Source organism: Mesoplodon mirus, assembly GCF_964341445.2.
Source record: "Mesoplodon mirus genome assembly, chromosome: 12".
NCBI lineage: Eukaryota > Metazoa > Chordata > Mammalia > Artiodactyla > Ziphiidae > Mesoplodon > Mesoplodon mirus.
Genome location: NC_138988.1, coordinates 39,534,572 through 39,547,065, shown reverse-complemented (window position 1 = coordinate 39,547,065; position 12,494 = coordinate 39,534,572). Strand labels below are relative to the sequence as shown.

Below are 12,494 nucleotides of genomic sequence, written 5' to 3'. Positions count from 1 at the left end.
GGGCCAGCACTAGGAATGATGGCACAGCACTGCCCTGCTTTTCCCACGAGGTCAGTGTGTGCAGCCTAACAGCAAACAGAACAAGGCAGAGGCTATCGAATGTTCCTGCCTCAGCTTCCCGAGGACCTGTGCTTATCACTGACTTACTCGCTCTCAGGAGGAGAACCATGGTTCTCTGCCTTCAGCACTCCAATGAGAAAGGAGCTGTACCTGGAAGTCAGCATTGTTGATTCCGTCTGTGGAAGGGAGGCAGAGGCCTCCAGGATGAAGTGACCAGGTTGTACCACACACAGCTTTCCTGCAGACAACTGTGTCAGCTCCTCCTCAGGTCCAGGTGAGCCTGTGCACTTAAACTTCTGGAAGAGTCAACAGGTCAGGAAGGACATCTCCCTGCTGGCCTCCTCTGCTTTGCTCCCATGGACCTGTTTCCCTGGGACCCCACCCCTAGACTGGCTTTGCTGGGCTTCTTGCTGTATTGCGTTCTGCTGGGAGAGTAACAGCCCTCTGCCTTCAGCACCCCATTAAGAAAGGAAAAGTCGTGGCGAGAAGTCGCAGTATCAGTGATTCTCGATGTGTGGAATCTGATGAAACTCGTCTTGGGTAACAAACTGAAGGGAACTGATGGAAACCACTGCTGCCTGGTGTCTGCCTACAGGTTCTGACTCTCTTCCCCAAGTTATGGTGACAGGCTTCGTTAACTGCGGAGCCCACGAGGAAAAAGTTTCTTGTCCAGCGTTGGCCTCTGATTCCCCTCAAACAGTGTACAACTAACCCCACACTCGTTGAGATATTCTTTTTGTCCTACCGTAATTACCAAATCTCCGCTAAGGCTGCAAAATGAGGGAACGTCGCTGGATCCAGGGGGAGGCAAATAAGGAAGGGAAACAGCTGGGCAGGCCTAGGAGTTCAGGGAGGCCAGGGCTTGGATAGGAGACGCTTCATTTGAGAACAGGTGTAAAGGATATAGGGTTTCAACAGGGGAGACAGACACAGCATTCAAGGCAAAGAAAGATTAAGTGAAGCCTGGAGGGGCAGTCACCTGCAAATGGACCATGGGGCTCTCAGTGGCTGTGGCCGTGGCCCAGGAGAAGTGGGAACCCAGGGAAGAGAGGCTGGAACAGGGCTCAAGGGACCTCAATGGAGAGGCCTGTCAGGGACCATCACCTCCTCAGGCTGGAGAGGACAGGTCCTGAGGCCCCAGTGCCCCTGACCATCCTCTCCCACCACCACTCAGGATCATACAGGAAGCCTGTTTCCAGATGCCTGTGATTTATTTCCAAGCTGAGCTGCAGCACATAGGAAAATACACATGGCTTTTCGGTCTACGTTTTTACAGAGAAAATATATTCTGTCATTGACTTTATCAGTGCCATCACCTCATTCTGTGAGGCTCCAGGGTGGATGGCCTGTCTCTAAGACTCTGCTTTCAAAGCAGCAGCTTGGCCAAGACCTCTGGGGTTGGAATGAGGGGCAGAGACCCCCACGGGGTGGCAGCTGGGGGGACAGAGCACATCAGCAGCACTCACTGCGAAGCTAAGGCAAAGAACGGAGCTGGCGGAAGGTGCCTCCTCTCACCCCAGGGACACAGCTTGCTGAAGCCCAGGACACAGACCAGGTGGGCGCAAGGGATGAGGGCTCTGGCCCAGCCTGGAGCAGCAGCAGGACTCTGAGTGTGCATGTGTGTGGCGTGGGGAGGCATGCTGAATAGGCAGCCCAGCGGGAGATGGAGGGGCTTCAGTTCACACTCCCCCTGCCCCAGCATAGCTCCCAGCGCGTGGTCCCTAATCCTGCGCTTGGCCCCTCTCATTAGCTCTATTTCAGGTGGGGGCCCCTGCTTAGGTCCCTTCCACCAACACCTCCCCTCACACTGTCAGTGCAAAACATTCTTAGGGCCAAGCCTCCGAGTCCCCTGCACCCTACCCAAGGCTGCAGGGAAGGGAGGAAAAGAAGGTGCTAGCTGGGGGCCTCGCCCAGCACCGGGAATTCCTTGCACATCTCTTGGACAATCATGCGGTCCATCTGGCACTGGGGCGAGGCTTCCTCCTCGGTTAGGATGCGCCGCAGTGTGGCCTGCAGGTCGGGGAGCCGGTGGCGGTGCTGTAGGTAGGGTGTGGAGCGGACCACAGCGTGCATCAGGGAGAGGTACTCCATGCGAAGCTGTGGGGAGACCAGGCAAGCTCAGGGACCCCAGGGAGGCACTGAGACTGCCACCAGACAGGGACAGGCCACTACTGCCTCCTGGCAGCCACACGGACCCCAGGGCTGTAGACCACCTCACACCACTGAAGATCAGGGTTGCATTCCCAGCACCCAGAGTGGACCTGGCACAGAACTGGTCTTTGACAGTCGTTGAATAAGTGAATAAATAAATCATCTGAGACACACACAGTCCCAGAACGCGGCCGGCCCAGGGAAGTCCTGCCTCAGAGAGGTGGCGAGGGGAAGCAGCGAGCCCCCATCCCTCCTGTAATGCTGGGCCCCTGTGGGGCTGCTGTCTGTCTGTTGGTGGCCCTCTGCTTCTCACTCTATCCTCTCACCCTGGAAGATATCATTCACACCCACAGCTTCAAATAGTGACCCCCACTCAAACCTCTTACAGAGACTCTCCGGTGAGCTGCAGATGAGAAAATCCAACTGCCCACTTGTCACCTCCTGCTTATCTCAGAGAGCACTCAGACTCACATAACAACCATCAAACTCGTGATCTTCCCCATCTTCCCAAAGCTGCAGGCTTTCTCGTGTTCTTTATTTTAATAAAGAGCACTGTTGTCCATTCAAGTGCTCAAGCCAAAACTGCACGTGTCCCCTCCGGTTCCTTTTTCCCCACACCCTGAATCCAATCCGTCCCAGTAAGACCCGGCCGTTTTACCTTCTACGTGTGCCCTGAATCCATCTCCAACACCCCCCGCCAACCCACCCTCCCAGCACCTCTGGCTTTAATGGCTCCAAGAACCACTCCAATCTGACACCCCAGCTGCTCCTTATCCTCACTGAGACCCTGATCCATTGACCTGGCACCAGCACTTTTTCCTCCATTTGCCCCCCTCACCATCCCTCATTTCTCTTTACCTCTGATTAGAGGAGTCAATACTCAAACCTTCTTTAGGCAGCATCACCCTGCTAACTCCCAACCCTGGTCAGACCAAAAAGCACCTGCCAATCAAATCCTAGAAGCTAAGCAGCAGACAATTACAGAGCCTTGCACAGGCTTGAACAGCATTCCCCACCACAAACCTCACTGCCTGGCACCCCTGCCACTTTCCTCTGCCACGTTCACTGCTCCTGAAAGGACCACTGCCCACCTTCTCTCCATTTTCCAAACCTAAACTGCCTGATCAGTTGGCTTTGTGCTTCATGCAGAAAACAAGCAATCTTTCAGAAACGCCTGGTCTTCCCCCAGCACCTACACCTCACCTGTCCCCAGTGAATGAACTGTCCTGGTTCCTGCCAGAGGCCATCCCTCCACGGGGGCCTGGACCCTACCCCGCTGCCTGACCTACTTGACACCCACGGTGGCTGACTCCCGACACATCAGCTGTTTCTCCACGATTGGCTTGCTGGATCATTCCCTCTGACTCAGACATGCACCAGCATCTCCCACCTTTTTTTTTTTTTTCCCCACCTTTAAAAGACATTCCCTGACCCCATGTCTCCCTCCAGTGATTCCCCCACCTTTTTCTGCTCCCCTTCACTTAAAAACACACGAAAGTTGTCTCCATTCACTGCTCCCACCTTCCCCCTTTCCACTCCCCTCCAACTTCAAACCCTCTCTTCAACTTCCCACTTGGACTCTCTTCCCTCCACTCCATGGACGCTGCTTGTGAATCACGCCTCATCTCCATGTGGCGAATCCCGTGGCTCATGAGTCTCAGGCCTCATCTCACTCGGGCTCCTAACTGTGGAGACGGCTCATCCCCCTCCTCCTCCATACACGTGGCTTTGGGCTCCTGCTCTCTTGGTTTTCCTCCTGGGTGTCTCCCTACATGCCCCGACTGTGCCCTGGGCTGAGGCCTGCGCTTCCCTCTGTCCCATCCATCCCACACCCTAGGTGACCGCACTGTCACAGGCTTCCCAGCACATCTATGCACAGCCAACTCCAAAGTGTCTCTTTCCAGTCCCAACTCACACCCCAGGTCCTCTGTACCTGGATGTCCAACAGGTATCTTTCAGTCTTGACACATCAAAACACAACTCTATTCAAAAGTTCTTCCCCACCCGAGCAATCGGCACTTCATCCACCTTGTTGCTCCAGACCAATCCAGCAGCAAGCCCTGCCAACCCACCAACACACCCCGGCCTGACCTCCTCTCCCACCCTATCCGTGCCACGTGGACGGCTGCAGCCGCCTCCTCACCGGCCTCCCGCTTCTGCTGTGCTTTCACAGTCTCCGTTTCATTCAGGATGGTAATCGGATCACTTCCCCTGCCCCCGAGAAGAGGTGACAACCTCCCGCTGCAGCCTCCAAGGCTTTGTGTAAACTCTACTTTCTCCTCCTCACCTCCCACCACTCCCTCTACTCCTGCTTTCTTCAGACAGCCCACCCCCGATCACCTCATGGTGCGTTCCCTTGGGTCTTGGCACACCTGTCATGGTTGACCGGCCTCCCACTTACCCGGCTCCAGCAGTGCCCCTCGCCCTAGTCTCCATTCAGTGTCAGGTCCCCCCCTTTTGTTAGTTTCTACACAGCTGCCATCCCCAGGCACCTTATCTCCAGGCGACAGGTCCGCGATGTGCCGCACGGTTATGTCGATGAGCGCCATCATATCTGTGTGGTAGAAGATGGCAGCTGTGGCGGGGCTGGCGAACACGTCCTGCAGGAACTTGAGGATGGAGTGTGGCGGCTGAGGTTCATGCTTAAAGATGCGCACGGGGTCATCTAGAAGGCAGGAGGAAGAGGGGGTCAGGGCAGTCCTCGAGGGGGCCCAGAGTCACCCCAGCGAGTTACAGGGGTCATGGAGTCACAGGACATCGAAGGGGCCCCACACAGATTCCTGGGCCCTCACCCCCTCTGTTCAGGAGCAACAGTAGCTTCTCGGAGAAGATCTTGACATTGGCGTGTTTGCTCAGGGCGGCCATGATGAAGTTCTGGTCAGGGGCTGAGGAAGGACACGGGGGTAGACAACAGCACAGGTGCTAAGCCTGGAGAGCCCCCCTCCTCCCCTCTATGGTGAGTCAGCCACCCCCGTCAGGCCCTGCCCCCACCTGGCAGGTGCAAATCGAGAGCCAGAAGTAGATTCATGCAGAGATCTGGCAGTTGCTCGGTGGTGTCCAAGGGCAGCCCGTCCTCAACGATGCTCAGCAGGAACTGGGCGAAGGGTGTGCCCAGGTGCTCTGGGAGAGGGGCACGTGGAAGTCTGCAGGCCCCCCGTCACACACACCCCCACCGCCCAGCCTCCCTGGGTTTCTGTGAGCCCTGGAGACATTCAGTCAGCATACGGTCAGTGGGTGCCCAGCGCCTTGGGCCATGGGCCCCACCTCCAGCGGGCTGTGGGCTCCCTGTGGTCCGCTGGTCAGTGACCTGCCTTCTTACCATAGTGTGCATAGGGCACTGCCTCCCCCATGGAGAAGACCATGGCCAGAATGAGGGCGGAGTAACAGAGTTTCTGATGGTCTGCGGGGGAGCAAAGCAGGCGGTCAGAGCCCCCCCAGATGGCGGGAACCTCCCCAGCTGGCAGGAAGCTGCCCCTCGCTCACCCTGTGTGTCCGTCTGCATGTCCCGCGCCAGCTCCACAGGCAGCACAGATGACACCAGTGTGGAGATGATGGCTGCGTCCAGGCTGCACATGGCGCCGAAGCACTTAAGGAGCAGCAGCCGCAGTGACACCCGGTGCTCCTGGCAGGGGACCCTGTGTGCTCAGTGCCCAGAACCCCTACCTCTACCCAGGTTCCTCTGTGCCCCCTCCCCTCTGTTTCCCACACACCATTTGGTAATAGGCCACCAAGGCCAGGACAGACTCGAACTCATTCCTCTTGCACATTTTCTTGCAAACTTCAGGGTCTGCATCCGTCTGTGGGGAGGACAAAGTGTGATGGAGTCACTCAGTGTGAGGTGGCCACACGTGAGTGAGCTGAGGACGAGTAGGGGAGACTCCCAAGCACTGGGGAGAGATGGGGCAGGGGTGGGGGACACCTGGGGGCCCCCAGCCCGCACCAGAATGTGCAGCAGCTCCTCCAGGTAGCAGCGGATGACACCCTCATCCTCATACAGGGCCCAGCTGCGCTGCTGGGCGTCATCCTTCCGCCGGGCCAGGTCGGCAAAGATCACCTCCAGCCGCTGCTGGTCGTGGCAGACCTGCCCTGAGGGCAGAGCAGTGCTCAGGTCCTGGAGGAAGAGGTCTGGCTCAGCACACTTGCCCCTCACCATCTCCAGGAGGCCCACAAGGCCTGGAGTTCAACCTAGACCCTGAGGTCATGGCATGAGCTCCAGGCCAGTGTCAGGCAGGGGGCCCCAGCCTCACCTACCAGAGCTGCCTGGAGCCAGCGTCGTCCCAGGAAGGGTGAGGGGACCAGCCCCCGGTTCTCTTCCTTCCTCCCTGCTGCTCCCATCAAGCTCCCACAAAAGATCTGCTCCCACAGCCCATCCCCCAACATCGAGGCCGCCAAGGGCACTGACCCAGTTCTATACCCCCTCCCCAAGTAATTCCACTGCCCCCAAGTCTTAACAACTGTCTGGGACAGGATTCTGCATGAGACACATCTGTGGGGTGTTTTCCAACAACTTGCCTCCTGCCCCAGACCTGGATAAACATCCTCCATGAGGAAGGCCACCAACTTCTCACCGCCTGAATGTGACTGAGACTCCACCCCCTGATTCTACACAAAGTGGGACAGGCCTGTCATCTACACACCTCCCGTGTTCCTCTTGATCCAGTGTCCTAGCACAGGCAAGCCCACTGACTCACTGCTCCCCACACCCCAAACCAGAGCTGCAGGAGCCATGGAGCCCTAAGGACAGACCTCTGGCCCATCTGGCCCCCACCGTGTAGACTGGGCTCATGCCCCCCAATCCTGCTCCCTGACCAGTGCCCCAACCTTGGCAAAGGATCCCACCCGCCCATGATGCACACACACCTCATTCACATCTCAGTCAGCACTCAGGCCTCCATCATAGCTCTCGAAGCACCCACTGCTCTCCACTGCCAAGGCCAGCATGGCACTGCCCTCTCTCATGCCTTATGTCCATTCCTTCCCTGCAGCCTGAGAGAACTCCTGGCCACCCACGGCTGTCTCATCTGTCACCTGCCCCAGGTCTCACCTCCAACCACACCACTTGCTCCCTCCCTCACTCCCTGTGTTCCAACCATGCTGGCCTTGTTCCACTTCTTCCTGTGAGCCAAGCTCGGTCCTGCTTCATGGCCCTCGTCCAGCCTGAGCCTCTGCCTGGAATACTCTTCCTCCCTTTCTCCTTCAGGGATCAGCCCAAATGTCCCCAGCACCCAGCACAAGGAAGCCAAGAGCTAGAGCTCAACAAAGACCTGTCAGATAAAGGCTGGACACAGTGTGAGAGTGGGGAAGGGGCAGGGGCTGTATGGTGGCCCCAGAATGGGGAGGCCCCTGGCCCTGTTGCCCACCCTCACCTTGCCCTCTACCAGTGAGAGGAGGACCTGCTCCATGATAGGTGAGCTGGCCGGCACGGAGGCCTGGATGTGACCCACCACGACGCCAATGGCCACTCGGCACAGCTCGTGGCTCAGGCCGGTGTTCCTCCGCACGAGCTCCATCAGCTCTGCCCCGATGGTCCTGGGCACAGCAGTCTCAGCCAGCGCCTTCTCTTCTGTGGTCCCCAGGCTCAGCGCACCCAGGGCTTCCAGCTCATCAGGGGCTGGGGCTGCATCAACTGCTACCTCCTCTGTAGGGGGCTCCGAGTTTAGCACCTTGGAGGGAGGGGGCTGAGCTTGGGACACAGTGGTATGCGTGCCTCGGCGGGGCACAGGTGGGGGCGTGGGTGAGCAGATGGGGCCTGGCTCCGATGAGCTGGAGCCGGTATAGAGTGTGTCAAGGGAGGTGCTGCTGACAGAGGAGCCGCTGGACACAGAACTGCCCCCAGAGGGCGTGGTGTTGCGGCCGCCTGTGGGCAGAGAGGGGATGCTGTGCTAGGGCAGCCCCCTGGGGGCCCCAACCCCTCCAAGCCCAGAGCCCCCGCCCCCTAGTACAGGGCCTAGTTCCTATGTCAGACCCTCCCACCAAGCCCAGAACCCCTAATTGCCCCGACATGTGCCCTGTCTTCCCTGCAAGCCTGGAGCCCCCAGTTCCCTGACATAGGCAGAGTAACCATTCCGAGCACAAGGTGCCCCCCCCAGTCCCCCAACCCCGCCTTCTCACCACTCCCCGAGGCCACTAGGGCCTCGCGGTCTCGGCGCTTCACGGGTGGGGGTGGTGTGGCAGGTGCTGCCCGGCGAGGCTGTGGTGGGATCTGGGAGGACAGAAGTGGGATCTGAGGGTACGACCTGGCTAGCGCCCTGAGCTTGGCATGGGCAGGACTATGGTTCCGAGTGGCATCGCTGACCCCAGTGGACCCCTGGCGCCTCTGGACAAAGCCTTAAGCTCCACCCACCTCCCTTCCCCAGGATGTTCTCACCATGTACCTGGTAGAGGCCTCCATCTGCCCCAAGATACTCAGAACTGGGCAGGCTGTGCTGCCGCTCGAACCCAGCTCTACACACCCCATTGGGCTGCCTGGCAGCAGCAGCATCCAGGTGGTGGTCACTGGTGGACGGGGTCATAGCTGCAGGGTTGGGGGCTGAGGGGCCTCTGCGGGACAGGGTCTCTTTCCGGTGGTGGATCAGCTTCCTGAGGGAGGGACAGGGAGGTTATTGGGCGAGTTACCTTACGACTCCCGAAGTCCTCACATGCTCCTCGTGGGATGCGGCCCACCCTAGCCCAGGCTCCCCAACCTCCCACCACCCTCATGCTCCGCCCCACTCTGCACTACCAACCCTGCTCTCTGGCGTCCCCAGTACTCACTGAAGGACCCCACCCCATGGTGCTTACTGGGCAGTTCTCCCGCCCCACTCACTGGAGGATCCCGCGCTGCTCCAGGCTGTACTTGCCACCATCCCGCATGGCTGCATTGTGCACAGCCTCAATGGCCCTGTCAACGGCTTGGAGGACATCCTGCTCCAGGCCCTGTGGGGGCAGGGGTGGGCAGTTAGGCCTGGGGGCCAAGTGAGCCAGAGCCAGCCCAGGATGGAGCCAGGGGCAGACAAAGGACCACTACAGCTAAAGCCTGTAATGCCAGATGTGAACACAGCAAGCTGAACTAGAATATGAAATGGGCTTCTCAAACTGCGTCACTCAGGGAGCTGGGCCACGGGGAGGGCCCATGCTGCTGCTTTATATATTGGGGCCCCGCTCAGGATTTTACCTCAAGTGAGGCTCTCAGCTAAGATGTCGCTGAAAACCTGGGGTCTAGAGCAATAACACAGCCCACGGACCCTCAGTTTGAGGCCAGGAGTACACACTTAGTCTATCCCCAGGCTTGGCTCAGATCCCAGGCTGAGATGCCAAGCAGGGAGACTCTAGTGTCTGAAGTCTTAACAAATCACTCTGGATCTTGCTGATCCTTCACAAAACCAAGGTCACACTCCAGAATGGCCCTGTCCTCAGAGAGCCTTCTGCAGGCCCTGGTAGCTGAGGACAGGCCAAAGGGATCTCCTCTCTCCACCCCTGCTGCCAGCCCCCATCCCCTCAAGCTGTTCCAGGAATCCTCCAGACCTGCACCGGGAAGCAGCAGTTCTGTGTCTGTGGCAAAAGACAGACATGAGCGCAGGACCTGGCCCCTGCCCCAGATTCTGTATTGCCATCCGCAGCAACTCAGAGGTCCAATCTACCCAGCCTGGCTGGCATGGGGTACAGAGTAAGGGGTGGCAGCTGTGGGACCAGCCACTCCCACCCTTCGCTGCCCTGGGCACACATGGTACATCAGGCATAGGAGCCTCAGAACTAAGGTGACATCACACCAGAGTGGGTTTGAGAAGCTTCTCTGATGGGGACAGACAGATGGACTCAGAGGTCAACAAAGCCCTCCAGGTAGCACAGGGCGTGTCAGAGTGCAGGAGACAGCAGACAGAAAGGGGGACAGAGAGAGAAAGACAGATGATACACAGAAAGCAAGAAAGATGGAGAGAGGGAGGGAGGGAGGGAGAGGGAGAGAGTGAGAGAGAGAAGCAGAGGGAGACAACGCAGAAAGAAATTGAGATTTGGAGACAGAGAAGGGAAGAGAGTCGGAGGAAGAAACACACAAGCGGAGAGTCAGAATGACACCGAGACACAGAGAGAGCCACGGAGATGAAGGCAGAGGGAGATATGCAGCAAGAAACCAACAGATAGACAAGATGGTAGCCTCTCTGCCCTCCCCAAACACCCAGCCCCAGTGGCCCAGGCAGGGGAGGGGCCTCTTGGGCCCTCGGGGAAGAGGCAGGACTTTCCTCAGAGGCCTCCAACAAGCTCCCAGCTCCAGAGAGGCTGGGTCTGACGTGCTCATCCTGGACGCAGCAGCCCTGGTGTCCAGGGCTCTCACTCTTACCCAGACACTCCTAGATGCCTTGAGGCCAAGGGTTTAGGGACCAGGGCCCATCCCCTCTGGTAAGACCAGATGACATCTCCAAATTTATCCTGTTATTTCTGTCCTGAACTGGGCTGGGACAGGATGTTTCCTAAAGGCTATGGACTAGGATGGGGTGGGGGTGTCTGGCACAGGGCAGACCTGGAGGCTCCAGGCCCTCCTTCCCCCTGTGATCAGAATAGACCAGCTGGAGACAACACATCCCAGCCCCCACACCAGGACTATTCTTGGGGAAACAGGAACTGGGGCCGCAGACTCCACTGGAAGGAAATGGGGCCAAAGCCAGACCAGGGGACGCCATGGGGAGGTCTCACTTCCTTGCAATGGGAGCAGCCCCCACCCCAGGCTGGGGGCCAAGGAGGGATGGAGCTCCCTCATCTTCAGAGAAAGGAAGTCTGAAAAGTCAGGGCCTGAGGCTTGTGAAAGAGGTTAGGGAGAGTAGTGCCAGGGAGTGTCGGCAGGGCCTGGGATCCCTGGTTCAAAGTGAACTGACGAAGGTGTCTTAGGAAAGGCTTAGGGGGTGACTGAGTACAGGAGAGTAAAAGATACTGAGGTCTCAGGGCTTGGGGGGTCATTTAGGGGAGGGGGGTGTCCATGGTTCTCAGGTCCAAATGGGGGAGGGGGTGTAAAGGCATGGAAGATGGTGGGGAAACAGGCAGTGTCCAGGGTTGCCCGGGTCTCAGTGGTGGAAGCTGAGGAAAAGGAGGCAAAAGTGTGGGATCCTGGTGATCCAGGGAAGGGGCCAATTAATTCTGGGGTCTCAATGATCTGGGGAACTGCTCAGAATTTGGTGTGCTGGAATCTCAGGACTGACTCTTGAATTCTATTCGGATGGGGGTTCAGATGTTGGGGCCAAATGGCTCTGGGATCCCGAGGAGTCTCAGTCCCAGAGTTGGGTTTTTGGTAGATCTGAATCCTCAGAGTTGGCTGTCAAGGCCCTGGTCTTGGGTGGGGGCGCGGGCTCTTAGGGTCCCAGTCCTCCTGGGGTTTCACGGTCAGGTTCTCAAACTCCTTATCTGCTGGAGGTCCCGGCGGGCCTGGGGTGCCGGGGTCTGTCCTGCGAGTCTATGTTGGAGCTCAGTCTAGGGGCGGCTGAGGCCGGGCCGGGGAGGGGCACACTCACCTGCAGGCGGCGCAGGTAGGCGGGTGGCACGTAGCCCGTCTCGCCACTGCGCGCCCGCGCCGCCAGCCACCAGTGCGCGCTGCTGCGCTCCAGAACCAGGAAGGTCTCGCCTGCGGCGAACGCCAGCGCGTTGGGCTCCGCCGAGCGGAACGCGTACAGCGCGCGGTACATGAGGGTGAGCCGGGCCGGGGCAGGAGAGACGGCAGGGTCTGCGGAACCAGGACGCCAGGCCGGGAGCGCCTCACCGCGCTCGCCCTGCCCCGTGACACACGGCGCGTGCGCGCGCGCGCGCCGCAGCCCCGCCCCGGGATGTGTCGGCTCCTGCGCAGAAGCGCGGCGCCCCCTAGTGTCCACAGGCTGCGCGGCCCGGCGCAGCCCCCGAGGATCCGCTGCCCTTTCCGTCCCTTCCGTGGACTTTTGCGTCTCCAAGCTCCCGACTCCCGACCCCAGCACCCTCCCTAGAGCCCCAGACCCAGCTTTCCCGCCCGGCCCTCCACTCCCTTTACCCGCCCAAGCCCTGGTACTGCGGCCCATCCTACTTCCCGAAGGAGCGCTCCGCCCGCAGCCCAAAGACAGAGCCTCTGTCCTGTGCTGACAGTCCCATGCGTCCTTGCCACCCCAGGGGAGTGGGACCTGACCTACTAACATAAGGACAGCGAACCCGTGAGGGTAGTCCCGTTGTTGGATCTTGAGACACTTGGAGGCGCCCGCGGGGCCCGGGTCTGCTCGGTGTCTCTAGGCCTCCTGACCCCCGCTTACTGCCCCAGTGGTGGGCAACGGGGAGCAAGAGTGAGCGGGGAACGGTAA

The 12,494-nt window shown here is 59.1% G+C and overlaps 1 protein-coding gene across 2 annotated transcripts; it reads right to left on the bottom strand.

Annotated features, from left to right (window-relative positions):
- Window positions 1-1,252: 1,252 nt before the first annotated feature.
- NCKIPSD (NCK interacting protein with SH3 domain) lies at window positions 1,253-11,944 on the bottom strand. 2 transcript variants are annotated; one of them, XM_082639250.1, is made up of 13 exons: window positions 11,688-11,944; window positions 9,017-9,126; window positions 8,586-8,790; window positions 8,323-8,413; window positions 7,578-8,068; window positions 6,152-6,322; window positions 5,922-6,008; window positions 5,695-5,833; window positions 5,531-5,611; window positions 5,203-5,331; window positions 5,004-5,096; window positions 4,704-4,876; window positions 1,253-2,157 (listed from the first exon to the last, which is right to left on the bottom strand). In XM_082639250.1, exons 1-13 carry the CDS (start codon window positions 11,856-11,858, stop codon window positions 1,954-1,956), a joined length of 2,145 nt encoding a protein of 714 aa, XP_082495376.1. In that variant the 5' UTR covers window positions 11,859-11,944; the 3' UTR covers window positions 1,253-1,953. The 2 variants fall into 2 exon arrangements, with proteins under 2 accessions (XP_082495376.1, XP_082495377.1); XM_082639251.1 differs by having other exon boundaries at window positions 7,656-8,068.
- Window positions 11,945-12,494: the final 550 nt, after the last annotated feature.

Bases quoted from the DNA above. Each gene is read 5' to 3' on its own strand.
- NCKIPSD (XM_082639250.1), bottom strand. From the start codon at position 11,858: ATGTACCGCGCGCTGTACGCGTTCCGCTCGGCGGAGCCCAACGCGCTG. The intron at 8,791-9,016 runs GTGAGTGGGGCG...TCCCTCCCTCAG, and splicing joins GAGCAGCGCGGGATCCTCCA to GAAGCTGATCCACCACCGGA. The intron at 5,612-5,694 runs GTGAGCGAGGGG...GCTCCCCCGCAG, and splicing joins CATGCAGACGGACACACAGG to ACCATCAGAAACTCTGTTAC.